The 19,009-nt window shown below is 39.7% G+C and overlaps 2 protein-coding genes across 7 annotated transcripts in view; one reads left to right on the forward strand and one right to left on the reverse strand.

The window, feature by feature from the left end:
• Nucleotides 1-5,241, reverse strand: part of RANBP3 (RAN binding protein 3) — a 34,121-nt gene extending 28,880 nt beyond the window's left edge. For 2 of the 6 annotated variants that reach the window (XM_058163252.1, XM_058163251.1), the window contains exons 1-2: nucleotides 5,164-5,206; nucleotides 2,258-2,313 (exon numbers count right to left, since the gene is read on the reverse strand). In XM_058163252.1, the coding sequence (XP_058019235.1) occupies nucleotides 2,258-2,313; nucleotides 5,164-5,185 (78 nt within the window). In that variant the 5' untranslated portion in view covers nucleotides 5,186-5,206. Of the gene's footprint in view, nucleotides 1-2,257; nucleotides 2,314-3,675; nucleotides 3,872-5,163 lie in introns of all 6 variants that reach the window. The other 4 variants (XM_058163254.1, XM_058163257.1, XM_058163256.1 and 1 more) reach the window with 4 other exon arrangements.
• A 4,101-nt stretch (nucleotides 5,242-9,342) lies between these two features.
• The window catches only part of ZNF414 (zinc finger protein 414), a 29,545-nt gene continuing 19,878 nt past the window's right edge, over nucleotides 9,343-19,009 (forward strand). Inside the window, exons 1-2 of the mRNA XM_058162953.1 lie at nucleotides 9,343-9,835; nucleotides 11,464-11,567. Of these exons, the coding sequence (XP_058018936.1) occupies nucleotides 9,343-9,835; nucleotides 11,464-11,567 (597 nt within the window). The remainder of the gene's footprint in view (nucleotides 9,836-11,463; nucleotides 11,568-19,009) is intronic.

The following is a 19,009-nucleotide window of genomic DNA, read 5'->3' on the forward strand; positions in this document are numbered from 1 at the left end:
ACAAATATAGCTCCTCATTGCACAGGTGAGGAAGTAAAACCTTCACTTTAGGTATACCATTGCTCTTATTAGAACAGCCAGCAATCTCATAGAAAAAACATGAGGAAGAAGAAAAAACAAAAGGATATTTGAATTAACCTAAGAGCAACACAAAAAGCTATATAATACTAAACTCCTATTTTCCTGGGCCTGTCAACCGCAGGATGATAATGCAAAAACATGGAGACTATAAAATATTAGAATCACCCCCTAATTAAAAACATTCATTGGTCACATGAACAACTTTATAACTGGATTTAATAACCACATTCAATCTGCATAAAAGAAACTATTTCTGAAACAAGAGGCATGCTTATTTCCCGTTAGGTTCAGTACCAACTTAGAAGAATCCTGTTGGCACAGTGTTTAGACTGCAGAATTTCAGGCTAACTCTGCCCACAGCCTGGAGTTCAATCCTGATGGGCACTAGGCACTTGACATCCTTCCGAGGTCAGTAAAATGAGGACCCAGATTGTTAGAGGCAATACACTGACTTTGTAAGCCGTTCCGAGAATGCTATAAAGCACTATGGAGCAGTATATAAGTCTAAATGCTACTGCTAAGTGTTAAGAGGCTTTCCGTCTTATCATTTAAGAAGGAAGAATGTAATTTTACTCAGTGCAATAATTTAAGGGAAAATTTAAGAGAAAGTGATGTACAGATGGCATATGATGTCTGTGAAACTATGTATAAGAATATTTAAAGTAAATGTTGGAAATGTGGAAATTAGAATAGAATCTATGTGGTGGACTTGTGAATTGGCCAAAAAAAAATTGGTTATTGAACCACAGGATATTGGTGAAAATAAAAGAAATCCCTTTTCAGATGCAGTCAGAACTGTACTTATTAGGGTTTATGGAAGAAGGAACTAAGTAAAAAAGCATGGTGTCATTGTTGTATATGATCACTGGACCAAGACTATTATATGCAGAGAAAAGGAAAAACAAAGAAGCTTCAATTGTTACAAGACTGGATATTTAAATCAACATTCAATCTTGGTGGATATAACAAAACTGGCATGCCTAATTAGAGACAAATAAATAGAGGCTTTTATTAAAGATGGAGCTGGTTTATGGATTACATTATAAAAGTAGAGAAAAATAGGTTGATGGCAAAGAGTTTAATAGCTTAAATAAGGGGAGATAATAAAAAAAATGATATAGTGATTACAATGGTATAAAAGAAGAATAAATGCTTAATGTATCTATAAGGAAAGTGAAGAGCTAAAATGGTCATGTTTTTAAATCAGAGGTTTAGTGTTGTATTTGTAGGTTTATGTTTCTTAGATGTTTAGGTATTGTGCTTTTTAATGTTCACTTTATGTATAGAATTTTAATCATTTATGTAAGAAGAATGCCTATAAGTTACTGATTACCCTGAACATTTTTGAAACACAAGAAATATCAGACATATCACTTGAAAATATGGCTCACAATTGTTGACTATTCTTTTAGATGATAGATTGTAGTATCTTCAAAAAGCAGCAAAATATTATTCTTCAAAATCTCTGAGAATTACAACTGGACAGTGTAGAATCTACTTGGTATAGAACTGCCTAATTTAAGGAGAAGAGTTTCTTATAGGATTTTTTAAAAAAATCAAATAATCTGATTAATTGGCAAAAGTATTTGAGGCAAGCCAATAAATTTTTGTCATTATTTTCTCTTACAAAATCCATTTATAAACCACCCTTGTTCAAGAGCAGATGTATGTTTATTAATAAGGATATGAAGGTCTCATCTATCTATTCTTCTGTGTTTTTTAACCAGGAGATTTCTTAGGGATTCTTCTGTTAGCCATGCACCCAATTTCCCTTGTAATGCTCATATATGGGATGCTGGAGTTAGGAAAACTTTGAAAAAATGTCAATAGCAAAGAGAGGTGATTTTTTTTCATCTCTTTGCTGCTGTCTAGACTAGAGATAGTTTGTCTGCTTTATCCAGATCATATATGATAACCTTAGATGTTGCATAAGTTCAGACACTGCACAAGAGGCCTAAGCATAAAGTACATGAACTAAGTACACAATTTGGAACATGACCCACTTTTCTCAGTAATACAAAAGAAAATCTTCAATAGATCAATCAACATCATGTTATTCCTATTAGGAGCAGGACTTGAAAAACCTTCTTAGTTTATTCTATTTAAGGCTGGGAAAAAAACCCATCATTCTCTTGTCTCAACTTATAAGCAAGAATAATTCATTAGCCTTCCTTACCTTCTGTGCTTTATCTTTCTGAAATACAAAGACAGGAGGTGCAATGGCTGGCTTTTCTGTGAAGAAATAAATAAAAGAGATCTTATATTGCCTAATATTCAGACATATCACATGCAGTTTTTGCTCTAACAAATGAATGCTGCTTAGTCAACCGTCATATCTTTCCCACCACTATTCAGGTGTGGATGAAAAATACTCTTAAAGATAGGTCAGCTGATAAGCAAGATGCTCATCTCTTGGACAAACTAATAGATTTATCAATGCTTTCACAGCCGATTACAGAACCTCCGGTTTCAGATATAACCTACCATGAAATATTAAAGGCTGAAATCAGAAGAAAGTGATTGTTTCCTAAATGTAATTTGATTGTCACTCAAGGAACTAAGATGCTAGGCTAGACAAACTTCTAGGATTGATCTGAGAGAAGCGTCTTATTTCTTGAAGCACATGTTATTATGCTTAAAACTTTAAACCTAATTGCTAGATAAGCTTTGATTATCCCAAGATTATACAGTACAGATAGTTCTTGACTGACAACCATTCATTTAGTGACCAAAGTTTCAGCAGCACTGAAAAAAGTGACGTATGACTGGTTTTCATACATGACTGTTACAAGCATTCCCAAGGTCATGTGATCAAAATTTGGGCAATTGGCAACCGGCATGTATTTATGACCCTGTTCCAGGGTCATGTGATCCACATCTGAAACCTTCCCAGCCAACTTCTGACAAGCAAAGTCAATGGGGGAAGCCAGATTCACTTAACAACCACAATTCACTTAACAACCGCAGTGATCTGCTTAACAGCTACAGCAAAAAGGTTATAAAACGAAGCACAGCTCACTTAACTGTTTCCCTCAGCAACAGAAATTTTGGGCTCAATTCTGATTGCAAGCTGAGGACTACCTGCATTATATAGATATGGCATCCACCGGTGGGTAGAAGGCACATAGGGAAAAGAAGCTAATTATATAAATTGCTGCTTGTGAATGTGCTACATGCTTTAGCAAGCAAACAAATAAATAAAAATGTGATATTATCGGCACCTATAGATTCTTTAATTTAGATCTGGAACATGATCTTCCTGATTGGACTACTCCTATTTTTTCTACCAGTACGGCACTTCTATTTTATTGCTATTTTACACAGTCTTAGCCATTCTAAGCTATTACTTCATCTAGAAGTTCATGAGAATGGCTTCCTCCATCATAAATTCTTTCTGATTCTGATTGGTCTAGGTTCTTGTCCAAGATGCAAAATAATAAGCAATTTGCATAAATTCCAAGGCATTCTTCTATATGTTTCATGATAGGCTGTAGTGATAGGCACTTATTCCTATACATCTCATCTTTGAGCTTGTCCTAGAAATTAGTGGAGAAAGGTAGAACTAGGGATAGCCTGGAAGCACTGTTCACTCACATGAGATGGTGAGGAGAGAAGCATATTTCATATACATTTTTCAGGTCCTCTCATTGTAATAATGACTTCATAGATTTTAGGGAATATATTCCATTTTTATCACAGGCTGTTCTGCTGTTCTATATTTATAAAGCGAAATAACTGTTCTTCCCATGCTCAGATGCACTCATATTTTATTCAGATCGTCTAAGATGTGCTAACAAATAAAAAAGAGCAGACAGAAAAACAGTTATGTTTGGTATTGAAGCCAGCTTCAGTTGAGATGCTTCACTATGCTACTTTTTAAAACATACATATGCCTTCATTGGATAAAAAAACAATTTTTAAATGCCATAAACCGCCCAGGGATGTTTATTATAATAAGCATAATGGAAATACTGCTTGCAGATTTCCACATATACATATACATTTGTGACATTATTTTCTTCTCTTTTTTGCTGCCCAAGTATCAATAGCAATGCAGGGCTAGTTAATCCTTGGATATCTTTATAATTCACTAATTCCTGTTGATTTTGAGAGGTAGCTACTATGGACAAGTTATTGCAAAGAAGGGGCTACTGGACCTCAGCTAAGCACTCAATGAATGAAGTGCTTTTACCATTGTTCATTTCTAGCAGTCAGTAGCATTTCCTACCAATCTATCCACATACCTCCAGATAAATTACCATATCCAAACTACTAGAACAGTTGACAGGGAAAGTCAGAATTAAATCCCCTCTCAATAGCTCCTTCTCAACTGACACACTGGTCCTTCAGCCTTAGTGATGGATTGCCTCAAATCTCCCTAAGTTGATGGATTGCCTGAAATCTCCTTAGCTGATACGACTTGTGAAGAGCTCTCCCCTCTGACGTTTCTTAGAGAAACTTAAGGCACATCAGTATCAATTTAGCATAATGGACAGAAACTTTACAATCCCACTGTCCAAGTTCGGAGGCAATTCTTTCAAATCTGCTCACAACGATAGAATAAGATAAGAAGAATAAACACCAGAGATGATTAGTTAATTCTGCCAGGCAGATGCAGCCGCTTCTGCCATGTCTCCGTGCACAATCAAAACAGCTTTTTTTATGTCAATGAACGAAAGGAGGAAAAGCCAGCAGAGTTGAACTCTGTTTGGGTGATGCCAAATCTCCTCATTCTTAGCACAGCACTCCACAAATGCTCAGAGGCACTCTTGCCCTAGGGAAAGAGCATGCAGGATGGAGAGGGGAGCAGCCTGAGACTGAACTTTTGAGAAAGCCCTCTGCCTATGCTCAGAGGACATCTTCATCTTCGCCACCTAGGGGACCGGGAGGCCGCTCCCTTTGTCCGGCCTGGCCGTAGCCCGCACGCCAGTTCTGGTGAACCGGCCAGTCCCCAGACGGCCACTGAAGATCTGGGAAGCATCCGCCCCAAAAGCATCTCGTTCCCTCTCACCCCACTTAGCCACTTCTTTCCCATCACTATTACCACCGCAATCCCTCCCCCACCCGGTCCTGGCTACCTACCTTCGTTGGCCAGGTCCGCCATTTTACTTCCTTAATCACTCCCACAATACACTGCGCCAACGACGGGCAAAGCCGCTCTGCCCGGTCTATGCGCGCTCGCGTAGGAGCAACAGGGGATGCTAAGAGGCATGCGCAAAACGAGGGGGCAAGGAGGCCGATTGTAAAAGACAAAACGGGAGTAAGATTAAAAAGGAGGAGGAGCTACAGTAAGACCCGTTGCGCATGTGCGCCTTTGCTAAACGTTAAAATCTTAATTCAAAAGGCTCCACCCACGGACGGTCTTGCGGGCTCAGCAGAGGACTTAAGGCATGGAGTAGTCGGGCGAAGGACGAGAGAGAGAGAGAGGGGCAGCGGACGGCTTATGCGCAGGTACGCATGCGCGCTGCTTGCTCCTAACCCTGTTATCAGTATCCCGTAAAACTCGAACACCCAGTGGGAAGAGGCGGGCGCATGCGTATGGGAGAACGTTCCGTCACAGAAGAGGCCGCTCCAATGGGCAAAAGGCGCAACTGTTGTATTGCTCTTTATTATTTTAAACATGGTCGGGTCGTGCCAACTGCTGCATTTGCTAATAATCTTAGCGAATTGTTTAATTCGCTATTAACAATGATTTATATCTATATTACTATGTTATTTTATTTATATATATAGATATCTACAAAATATATACATGTTTATTATTATCATTCCTATGATAATTTGTTATACATTTTACTATTACGATATTAATTGAACAAAGGAATCGTGGCATACTTGTTCAATAAAAACATTTTATCCCTGATGTAACAAATTATAATAGTGTTATAACTATGTTATGCTAAATAATAATTGTAATCCACCCTGGGGGGGGGGAAATAAAGGGAAGCATGTGTTTAAAATATATACCTTATACAAATAGGACAATCACAAGCAGTTAACAGCAACGATTTCAATAACCAGGAATTAACAAAAGATATATTTTTGCTTGTGTCTTTAGTATGCTCAGGTGATAATGGAATTATTTATTAAAGTGACAAATTATTAGAGCAATATAATTGATACTATCCTTTCCATTTTAGTAACCACTTATTTATTTATTATATTTGTCTCATTTTCAATTCAGGAACTCAAGGTAACCTATTTATACGTTACTTTCTTCTATTTTTCCCCACAACTGCAACTTGTGATGATCAATCAAGAGAGGAATTGGTCTTAAGTCATTCTGAGCTTCCATATCTGAAACTAGATTAGGTTTTTCCTTTTTCAATCCAATATCTTAATTGCTGTAGCACACTATAATATTTGTTTTATTTAGGCTTTAATTTTTATGCTTTCATTATTCTGTAGTGTATTCACATGCAGCACAATAAAGATAATAACAGAGGATACCAGTATCTGTTCAATTACTTTCTGTCTTGCCTTTCTGTCATTCTGTAGGAATGACAGTCCTACACAAGAATAAAACAGATGGCATTTTGTTCTGGGCTTTATAACCTCAAAATCATTAAAATTCACTGTTGTTGTGGCCATGATGTCAAAACTGAAAACAAAACAGCAGTTTACTTTGAGAAAGGATTTTTCATAGATCTAATCAGTATTCAAAGTATTAAGACATGATGACAACCAATGAGAATGCCCTAGGAACACAGGAAGACACTGTTGTCCAATTACCTCCTGTCAGTCTGATAGCAACCTTCCAAAGCTGCCGACAGATTTTTGATATCTGTAGGAGTGGACAGACTGCAAAAAGCAGCCTACTCACTGTGTCCCAGGATATCCACGTTATCCTCCTCTCCTCCAACATAACCCTGCTTATCCTGCTCCTGACTATCTGAGCTGGGGCATCTGTCCACATGTGCTCCCTCTATGATGGCAGTGGTGACCTTTACCTTCACAAAGGAGTGGAGTCATGAAGGAAGGGGAGGTGGGGTTGATGACATCATGCCTTCTTCAGGGTCACTGCACACTTTCACAGCCTTAGTGTTGTTTTAACAAAGCATAGAGAATCTTGTCTTCTCTCTTCTTCCCAAGACATGAAGAAACCTTATCACATCAGCCAAGTCACTTTGCTCTCATCACAGTGAGCTAAAAGCAGGCTTCTCAAATTGGGGGTTTCCACATGTAACCTTCCAGAATGTCATGTCAAGTTTGTTTTCTGGGTTTTCGAAATTAGAGGCCCAATAGATCGGACGGGAACCAGGTCTGAAATAGAATAATCTATGTACAATCAAGTTTCTCTGTTGTGCTGGTGCTAGGTCCGTATTACCTATATTCCTGATACGCATCAACTATATAATAGGTTATGGTTGTCATTTTTGTGTTTTGTTAACTGTTTTATATAAGCTGACTAGAGTTACAGGTAGTCCCTGATTTAAGCATTAATTTAGTGACCCCTCAAAGTTACAACGGCATTGAAAAAAAGTGACATGTCCGTTTTTCACTTATGACCATTGCAGCATTTCCATGGTCATGTGATCAAAATTTGGGCGCTTGATAACTGGCATGCATTTATGATGGTTGCAGTATCCTGTGATCCCCTTTCGCCACCTGATCAGCAAGATCAATGGGGAAGCCAGATTCACTTAGCAATCATGTTACTAATTTAATAACTGCAATGATTTACTTAATAACTGTGGCAAGAAAGGTCGTAAAATAGAGCAAAGCTCAATAAACAACAGCCTTGCATAGCAACAGAAATTTTGGACTCAATTGAGGTCATAAATCAAGGACTACCTCTACTCAAGTGACTGAGGCAACATATACAGGTAGTCCTCGACTTCCAACAGCTCATTTAGTGACCATTCAAAGTTACAAGAGCACTGAAAAAAGTCACTTATGACCATTTTTCACACTTAAGATTGTTGCAGCATCCCCATTATAATGTGATCAAAATTCGAATGCTTGGCAACTGATTCGTATTTATGAAGGTTGCAGTGTCCTGAGGTCATATGATCTCCTTTTATGATCCTCTGACAAGCGAAGTCAATGAGGAAGCCAGATTCACTTAACAAACATATTACTAACTTAACTGTAGTGATTCACTTAACAAGTGTGGGAAGAAAAATTGTAAAATGGGGGCAAAGCTCGCTTAACTGTCTTACTTAGCAACAGGAATTTTGGGGTCAATCGTGGTTGTAAGTTGAGGACTACCAGTATCTGTTTTGTTGAAAAATTTAATAACTTGCTTGGTGTAGTAGATAAAACTGCAAAGAGACCCGAAGAGGGAGAAGAAAGAGGAAGAGAAGATCTATGCATGTAGAAAATAATATACTGATTGGAATAGCCTTCCCCAAACTGTATTAGTGCACTACCAATAATTCTAAAGTGAATATGTAACGGGGAAAAAAACCCCATTGCATGTAAAAAATATCTTACAATCTTTCCATCTGCTGCTTCTGAGATATATTGGATGGCAACTGTCATCACATCTGGAGGGAGGATAATCGGAAGATAATGGGAATTGTGGTGCATTTTTATTGGAAATTATGGAGTTATAACTCACCATCATTTGAGGTCTGCTTTGTAAATATGGTGGCGGGGAGAGCTAAAAAGCCTGGAAATATTGACATGGTGGCTCAGGGGCTAGGATGTTGAGCTTGTCGATCGAAAGGTCGGCAGCTCAGCGGTTCGAATCCCTAGTGCTGCTGTGTAACGGGGTAAGCTCCCATTACTTGTCCCAGCTTCTGCCAACCTAGCAGTTTCGAAAGGACCTAAAAATGCAAGTAGAAAAAATAGGGACCACCTTGGTGGGAAAGTAACAGCATTCCATGTGCCTTTGGTGTTGAGTCATGCTGGCCACATGACCACGGAGACATCTTCAGACAGTGCTGGCTCTTCGGCTTTGAAACAGAGATGAGCACCGCCCCCTAGAATCGGCAACGACTAGCACGTATGTGCGAGGGAAACCTTTACCTTTTATTGACATGACATATATATGTATATACTTTCTGTGTGAGTGTCTGTGGTGGTGTGTAGAGCAAAAACAGTTTTCTATGTATTTGAATAATGATGGAATGCTCCATAGCTGTATTATTTTCCTTTTGGATCCCTCTTCCTTTGCCTTTCTGGAATCCTTCTTTGTAGTTTTGGAAATTTTAGATATATATAAATGATTATGCATTCTAGAAACCTACCCAAAGAAATGCCATAGGGTAGAGAAATGTTTATCCACCTCAGCAACTGTATGGACTAACTACTAGCATGGTGGCTGAGGAATTCTGGGAGTTGAAATCTTCACACAAGCAAAAAGTTGCTCAGACTGAGAAACGCTGGAGTATAAACGGTACCGCTCTAGCCACTACCTCTATAGCTCCGGGAGAAAGCATCCTAGGTTTCCACGGTAACCCTGAACCGACCCTGGAAGTGATATTAATTACTTCCGGAAGCCACCACACAACTTCTGCAATGAAACTGGCGGGCTTTCGGCTGAGGTGTCTGGGCGCCCCTGGACTGACTCCTTTTTTCTTCGGCCAAGAGATGCCCCTGCGAGCCGCTGACGAGAGCCAAGCAGGACGGCTTGGGAACGCAGAAGGGATGGCCTCCCCCCTCTCCCGCAAGGAGGGAAGTGAGGCGGCTGCGGTTAGTTGCCGCTCGCGCTGCTGCTCCTTCCGCCGCTCCCACCACCTTTTTCTCCCTCCAGGAGCGACGTTTGTGCCCTGCCGCGAAACTGATCGTCGTCCGCGATTGAAAGCAGGTGGGCCAATACGAAGGCGGACATAAGGACATAAGGAAAGGGAGAAGTAGAGGGGGGCAGCCTTAAGAGGAAGTCCCGGCATGAGAGCCTTGTGAACGGGAAAGAATCTGCTGGAAACTGGACTCACAGTGAATTTGAGGAAAAATAGGTGGAATAGCCGTAAAAAGAAAGAAGGGAGGGATCCCTGGACTTAAATTGGTCAGAACAGCCTTAAGGTAAGATAGCAATGGCCCCACCACAGTCAATCATATGATTCTCTACAACTCAAGAATGACTAAGAAAACTGCATCAGAAGCCAGAGCTATACAGGTAGTTGTCAAATTACAAGTTTGTTTAGTGACGGTTCAGTGGCACTGAAAAAAAGTGACATGACCATTTTCTACAGTTATCACCTTTGCAGCATCCCCACAATCGTGATCAAACTTCAGATGCTTGGCAACTGGTTTATATTTGTGACCATTGCTGTCTCCCAGGATCATGTGATCAGCTTTTGCAACCATCTGACAAGCAGGCAATTGGGGAAAGCCAGATACACTTAACAACCGGGTGGGTTACTTATCCATTGCAATGATTCACTTAAGAACTGTGGCAAGAAAAGTCATAAAATGGGGCAGAACTCACTTAACAGATGTCTCACTTAACAAAAACGTTGGGCTCAATTGTGATTGTAAATTGAGGACTGCCTGTACTGAATTGGAGCATGGGTTCTTTTGAAGGTGGTAGCAGGTGGAGTGTCCCAAAAGAAGCATCAGTCCAGCTTGAGGAGAAAAGGGTGGGAGCAGCTGTAGAGGACACGATAATTTCATCAGAAATCAGTGAATGATTGAAGCAACTCAAAGCAGAAAGAAAAGTGGGAATCCTTTAGAGACGTCAGTACTCAAAGCCAATTAGATTTAGAACAGATCCATGATGGAGATATGAGTGAGTTTAGAGCAGAAGCAAAATGACCATCACAATCTGATCAGACATGAAAGCTGAAGGTGAGCAATTCAGTAGTAGAATTCTGATGAAGACCCCAAAAATTAAATAATTCAGCATTTCTTGAGACAACATTTGGACATTATTGGCTCCATTACAGAAGTGAGTTCAAATAGCACTGGAGCTATGCTGAATATATCGATGTCCCATGAACAGGTGATATTATCCGTCAATGCAACAATGTAACATCTTGAAGAACAAGAAGAGATAGCAGCATCTACTCTTAAGTTTGCTCCCACTACTCTGAATGATTAAAAAAAAGTCCAAGACTGTTGAGATAAATACTGGCATCATTGGCCAAACTCAAAATAACTGCAAGAATTCATGATGGTGAGGTATGTGGGCCTCAAGATGAGGTTGGTAGAAGCAGCCATGGTGAAGGAAGAAACATTGAGCTCATGAAGCTGCCAGAATGGGCCCACCTACTACATTGGCAGCATGAATTGGAGGATAATCTTGCTGCATCATTTGCAGATCTTAGGTTCCAGAAGTTCATTGCTTAAGTCTTTAGTATTCAGCCTGATTGTTCAAAGTACCAATGAAGTGGTGCTTTGCAGAAAACAGTGTAAAATACCTTAAAGAGATTATGAAGAGATTCTTGAAGTTGATCAAAACCAAAATGAAACTGTTTCCCTGAAAGCCCCACCCAGGGACATTCCCTACTGCTACCTACAAGCTGATATGGAGAAAAGTCTCTTGGGGTCTGGGATTTGTCCACAAGGTATTGGTGCCCTGTCCCAAGGTCAAAACACAGGTAAGGCCTTTTCTAGTGCCAAAAGCTTGTTTCCATAGAATCTTGAGCTATGGCAAGCATCCCAAAATTTCTCTATTTTCTTAACTGTTCAAGTGTACTATGTTGTAGTGAGTTGCATTTTTTTTATAAAAAGTTTTTTATTTTATAAACAAACAAACATTTTGTACATCAGTCATTTCTTCTGTGTGACATCTTGGTGTTTTCTTCCTGGCTCCATCTTTTTGTTGTTCTTCTTTCTTCACTTCAGTTTAATCTATTATCATTTTTTACAAATACATTCTAATTATACCATTTACTTACATAATTATCCATTGCTTAGCTATATCTTTTCTCTAACCAATAGTAAAATTGGTCCCATATCTTGAAATATTCTGAATCCTCTCTTTAATCATCATAGTTAATCTATTCATTTCTGCACATATTTTTTTTAATAATTTCTCCTTGCAGGGGTATTTTCTCTGCTTTCCAATTTTGTGCAAAAACAATTCTTGCTGCTGTTATTACATGTATAATCAAATAAATATTTTCTTTACTAATTTTCTCTGGTAAAATACCCAATAAGAACAGCTCCGGTTTTAAGTCAGTATGTTGTTGGGTCATTTCTTCTAACCAACCCGTTATTTTATTCCAGTAATTTTTAGCTTCTGGGCATGTCCACCACATATGATAAGATGATCTGGTAATTGGTGACATTTCCAACATTTATCTTTAAACATTTTTGCCAGTTTCTCAGGGGGCATATGCCATCTATAATACTGAGTTGCATTTTGAAAACAGTATACTTTAAAAGGGGTAAGAATGGAGAACTATTTTTATTTTATAATATATATTTACTATCCCTAGCACCACCATCATCACCAGTTTAAATAAAAAGGAAGCAATTGATTCTACAAAACTAGGGTGACTAAAGTTTCAAGACCTGCTTTTCCCTTTTAATAAGAGAGAGTACTGGCAGAATTTGTCTGTCTCAGACAAAATGTATTCCTCAAAATGCTGATTCTTAGACAGGATGCCTTCACAGTGATATCTTTCTGATTAGTATCTGCTTCCAGCTTTTGATAACTGTGGATATGAGAGCTAGGACTCCTATTCTTTGTTGCAATAACTGAAGAACCTGCACACTTCATGGAAATAACTGAAGAGTTTCATACAGCTCTTGCTCAGTGAAAAGTATAAGCTCTGTTGAAATTTTATATAATCTTAAAGCCCAGAGGACTAAATATGATTTGATTTAAAACTGAGGATTATGTAATTGAACTATATCTATATTGAATTTCATTGAACACATGTTGTGCATTGACAATAAAGGTTTGATTGATATCCCATAAACTTTTGTAAATGCTAGGGTTTTTTTCCTGTTACTTTAGTTTAGCTAGTTGTATACAGACTTCTGTTTTGGTGGAGACTAGAACAGCTAAGTTCTAGAACAGCTAAGTTCTAGACTTCTGTTTTGGTGGAGACTAGAACAGCTAAGGGAACGTGGTGGCTCAGTGACTAAGAAGCTGAGCTTGTCAATCAAAAGGTTGGCAGTTCGAATCCCTAGTCCCTAATGGGGTGAGCTCCTGTTACTTGTCCCAGCTTCTACCACCTAGCAGTTCGAAAGCATGTAAAAAACGCAAGTAGAAAAATAGGGACCACCTTTGGTAGGATGGTAACAGCGTTCTGTGCGCCTTTGGCGTTTAGTCATGCTGGCCACATGATCACGGAAACATCTTTGGACAGTGCTGGCTCTTTGGCTTTGAAATGAAGATGAGTACCGCCCCCTAGAGTCGGGAACGACTAGTACATATGTGCGAGTGGACCCTTTACCTTACAGAATAGAATAGAATAGAATTTTTTATTGGCCAAACGTGATTGGACACACAAGGAATTTGTCTTGGTGCATATGCTCTCAGTGTACATAAAAGAAAAGATATGTTCGTCAATTCTAAGGTACAACACTTAATGATAGTCATAGGGTACAAATAAGCAATCAGGAAACAATCTCAATATAAATCGTAAGGATACAAGCAACAAAGTTACAGTCATACAGTCATAAGTGGAAAGAGATGGGTGATGGGAACGATGAGATTAATAGTAGTGCAGATTTAGTAAATAGTTTGACAGTGTTGAGGGACTTATTTGTTTAGCAGAGTGATGGCCTTTGGGAAAAAACTGTTCTTGTGTCTAGTTGTTTTGGTGTGCAGTGCTCTATAGCGTCGTTTTGAGGGTAGGAGTTGAAACAGTTTATGTCCAGGATGCGAGGGGTCTGTAAATATTTTCACGGCTCTCTTTTTGACTCGTGCAGTATACAGGTCCTCAATGGAAGGCAGGTTGGTAGCAATTTTTTTTCTGCAGTTCTAATTATCCTCTGAAGTCTGTGTCTTTCTTGTTGGGTTGCAGAACCAAGCCAGACAGTTTTAGAGGTGTAGATGACAAACTCAATAATTCCTCTGCAGAACTGGATCAGCAGCTCCTTGGACAATTTGAGCTTTCTGAGTTGGCGCAGAGAGAACATTCTTTGTTGTGCTTTTTTGATGACGTTTTTGATGTTAGCTGTCCATTTTAGATCTTGCGATATGGTAGAACCTAGAAATTTGAAGATTTCTACTGTTGATACTGTGTTGTCTAGTATTGTGAGAGGTGGAAATATAGAAGGGTTTCTCCTAAAGTCTACCACCATTTCTACAGTTTTGAGTGTGTTCAGTTCCAAATTGTTCCGTTCGCACCACGAGGCTAGTCGTTCAACCTCCCGTCTGTATGCGGATTCATCATTGTCTCGAATGAGATCGATCACTGTTATGTCATCTGCGAACTTCTGTAGTTTAACAGATGAATAGTTAGACATGCAGTCATTGGTATACAGAGAGAAGAGAAGTGGGGAGAGCACACAGCCTTGTGGGGGGTCCCTGTGCTAATTGTACAGGTATCTGATGTGATTCTGCTGAGCTTCACCTGCTGCTTCCTGTTTGTTAGGAAGCTTATGATCTACTTACAAGTCTGTTCAGGTACCTGTAGCTGGTTTAGCTTAGTTAGAAGAGTGTCTGGAATGATGGTATTGAATGCTGAACTAAAGTCTACAAAGAGGACCCTTGCGTAGGTCTTTGGAGATTCAAGATGTTGTAGGATGTAGTGCAGAGCCATATTAATGGCATCATCTGTTGATGATATGCAAATTGCAAGGGGTCTAACAGCAGATCCGTAATGGTTTTCAAGTGGGACAGCACTAGCCTTTCAAAGGTTTTCATGACTACAGATGTTAGAGCAACTGCTCTGTCATTCAGTTCCTTGATGGTAGGCTTCTTCAGCACTATAGTAGAGCATTTGAAGCAAGAAGGAACATAGCACATCTCTAGTGATTTATTGAAGATACGGGTGAAGATGGGGGCCAACTGGTCACCACAGACTTTTAAGCAAGAAAGAGTTATCTTGTCTGGGCCTGGAGCTTTTCCTGGCTTTTGTCTATGAAATACTGTAGGTCTTGCACTTCCTTTTCTGTGATCACTAGGGGTTGTGAAGGCAATGGGATGGGGTCAGTTGTAGGAGGCTTGGCTGTTGTTGGTGCGTCTGAAATGGGGGTTGTGGAGATAGGTCGCTGTAGTTTCCTTTCAAACCTGCAGTAGTTTTCCTCTTTTGGTAGAGGCAGAGATTATGTGTCCTTCTCCTTAATACTGATAAATTCAAAGGCCATTGATAAAATCACCCTTTACCAAAAACAGTACAGTCGGTGTAACAATTAAGTCCTGAGGCTAGAAACCAGAGTTCTTGCTTTGCCTTGGGCACAAAGCCAGCTCTGTGACCTTGGACCAGTCATTCTCATTCAGTTCTAGGAAGAAGGAACTGGCAAACCATTTCTGAAGAAGTTGCCAAGAAAACTTCAAGGACTTATCTAGAGGCAATAAGGAGGAGTCAAAATTGACTTTTACTAAAAACAATAAGCCACTGACTTGCAAGCAGCTCATAATAATTTTCTACTGCAATGGTTGAAGAACTCCTACAGTTTTGCAGCTTATAGGAAAGATACCAAGAATAAATTTTTGGGTTGAAATAGAGAAATAATTGAGAGAAGCATCTTTTGATTAGGATTACCGTCACATTTTTTTCCTCTGCTCCCTCCCTCCCTTTTCTCTGAGTCAAATCTGCCAGAATGGAGCCTTCATAGAACCATTTTAATGAATTTATGACATCTTTGGATATAATCTCTTCCTCCTATTAGTTGCTTTTTTTATATCTTCAGAGGACTGGATAGGATTTTCAATTTAAGATGCCAGATGCAGTTTTGTTGGAAAGTCAACAAAGTTTTGAAAAGTTTTGTTGGTCTAGTGATTAAAGCACCTGGAGACTACTAGTCCCATTTTAGGCATGAAAATCTGTGTGATTTGAGACCAGTTGTGCTCTTTCAGCCTACAATGTTAGGCTTGGGTGACAAGGTGGTTGGTTAATTCCTGTTACAACCAATGGATCAACACTTTGTTGATCTGCACTTGAAAAAATGTGAGGAAGAAGTGACTCAAAGTGGGATGTTTGTAAGGGATCAACATCTTGGTAATATATACAGAACGAAGCTGGTTCCAATTGTTAATACACTTTTGAGTGAGATTCTATAAGTGGGAAAACATTTTCCTTCACTTGCCACTCTTTTATGTTCCTTTGTTAATATTCTGCAGGTGAATAAATCTTGATTTGATTTAAAAGCTGTGTTTGGATGAATCCTTGATGGGTCAGTGGTTGTAGTCACATTAATACCTTTGGCTTTGTTTTGGATGTTTTAAGGGCTTCTATCTCAGTCATCAAGGTCGTCGTTTTGGACTTTTTAAAAATGTCCTGGCTAGGAGAGAATAGCATCTGAAGGCCACTTGCAAGTTCATTCATTCATCCACTTAGAAAAGGTGAGATTAAATGGAATTGGAGAGGAAACCTCATATATGATGTTTAATGTTAAAATGACATAACAAATGTAATAAAACCGGTGTTTAGTGAATTTTCAGGGGTTCAATAATGTGGTTTACTTTTACTGCAGTACTGAATTTTGACCTACCAAATTTCAGAGCTACTTCTGCCCAAAATATTATTCAGTGAACTGTTGTAAGTCAAGGACTTAGTTGGGGCTGTGCAAACCATGATCAGCTTTCAACAGCCGTTGCAAGCCATGAGTGGGTTCACACGCCGTGTTCAAGCCAATAGTGCGGCTTGCTTGGCCAGGCTTGTGAATTCGCCCATTTAAAGAACAAAGTCATAGCTTACAATCTAGTGTGTTAGGTAAACCTAGCTGTGATTTATTTGATGTGTTGTGAACCAGCCCAAATGTAGTTTATCCAGCAGGCCTCAGGGAGGCAAACATGCCATAAAAAGCCATGTGCAGGTGCTGGGGAAGGGCCTTTCACCTGCATCCTTGAGCTTTGGGGGAGATTTGCTATCCTCCACAGCTGGTGTGAAAAATGAATGGACTAATGGCAAAGGAGAGAGAAAGTGCCATTCCTTGCTCTTCATTTCAGCTGTCATGGCATATATCAAGCCTTTGGCCATTCCCTGCCTTTGTCTCAGGGGACTTTCTTTTGTTCTTCATGGCATTAGAGAGCTGAAATAATGGTGGTGGGAGGAGTGAAATCTAATCTATACAGTCCTTTTGTTGCAGCTGATTCAGCAAGTTCAGATTCTAATTTTTAGAAAGAGACTTCCATTTGTGGGATATGTATAATCAAAGTGCAACTGAGAAGCACAGCTACACAATCTGCTATTTGAAACTCCTTTGTTCGAACCTTAAACATATTCCTCTCTCTTGCTTCCTCTGTAAAATATATGAATTGGTGAAGCGGTTGTTTTTATATCTGCAGCTGCTGGGATACGGCCTTGGGCTTTTGTGGGTGGGTATGTAGGTTTGAATATATTAGCAATTTATAGTTCAGACAGGAAAAATCTTTATTCTTTGTATTGGTACATACAGCTGTATTAAAACCAGCTTTGAAGGTTTTACCTATATGCAAATCAGCCTTATATTGTTGCAGTGTGGATTGTTCTGATTTAGATGTGGGTTTAAACAGCTGTGCCCTGACAGGCCATGCCATGCCATCCATTGCAGATTTCATTTTTTTTTATTTTCCAGGGCCGCCTCATACATACAGTACTAATATTTGACAGAGCTGGGTGGGAGGAAGGGCATTAGAGAGTCTGTATGCTTATTTTTTTAATCCTTTCATTGAATACGGGAGACTCTGCTGCTATCTGCCTGCCTGCCCACTTCTTGTTTTCATGTGGTTGTTTTTGAATGCCCCTCCTGATATTTACTAGTAGAAGGAATGATTGACACATATCCATATCTATTATCCTAGGCACATTTGTTTTAAAAAAAGCAGAGTCTTACAGATGGGACTGAATTGAATTTAAAAAAAATACTGTAACTGTCCTTTACTGCAGACATGACTTTGTGTGTATACAAATAAACTTTGAAAGTTATTTCAGTGATTAAATCCCAAAAGTGCTTTTTCGAGAGGCAACAGAACTTCCTTGTTTTTCCTTGAAGATGGTTCACTTCTCACCCAAGAAGCTTCTTCAGCTCTGACTAGGAACGGAAGGATTTATATTCCTTGCAGACAGCTGGTGATTTGCATTCTTTTAGAAAGTCATTGAGGCCACTTGGGGGTTTATCTGTGTCCTCAGGATCACCCCAGTAATACAAATGGGTGTGGAGCTTTTTGGAACTGCTGAAAGGATTGTGTTGTGGCTTGTACTTTCTGGAGGATGTTGCACTTTAAAAGAATGCAAATGACCAGCTGTCTGCAAGGAATAGAAATCCTTCCGTTCCTAGTCAGAGCTGAAGAAGCTTCTTGGGTGAGAAGCAAAAGATCTTCAAGGAAAAACAAAGGAAGTCCAGTTGCCTCTTGAAAAAAAGCACTTTTGAGACAACTATGACCTGGATGACTGAGAATCTGCATAGACATTCAGTGATTGAACTTTTATCCTATTTCTATTCCCCACTGTGGAAGTTCATGGATTCTTAAATGCCTTTCTTGTGTGCCTGCTTCTGAGATTGCAAGCGTGTTCAAAGGCCATTTGGATTTTACCTACTTTGCCACCTTTGAGCAAAGCATATTTTGGACATGCCAAGGGAGGCTTGCAAGAAGCTTCATTCTTAAAAACTCAGCTTCTGGTGATTCCCCCTCTACCTTGTCAGGCATCTCTCTCTCTCTCTCTCCCCCTCTCCCCTCCCGTCTTTCTCTCTCCCCCTCCCTCCCTCTCCCGCTCCCCTCTGTCTCTCTCTCTCTCCCCTCTGTCACTCTCTGTCTCTCTTTCCTCTGTCTCTTTCTCTTCCCCCTCCCTTCAGTCTCTTTTTTCTGTCTCCTCCTCCCCATCGCTGTCTCTCTTTCTCCCCCCCTCTCCCCCATCCATCCCTCTCTCTCCCACCTCTCTCTTGTCACTTTTCTATCTCTCCCCTCTTTCTCTCTCTTCCCCCCCCCCCGTCTCTC

The sequence above is a fragment of the Ahaetulla prasina genome, chromosome 1 (genome assembly GCF_028640845.1).
Source record: "Ahaetulla prasina isolate Xishuangbanna chromosome 1, ASM2864084v1, whole genome shotgun sequence".
In the NCBI taxonomy this organism is placed as follows: Eukaryota; Metazoa; Chordata; class Lepidosauria; order Squamata; family Colubridae; genus Ahaetulla; species Ahaetulla prasina.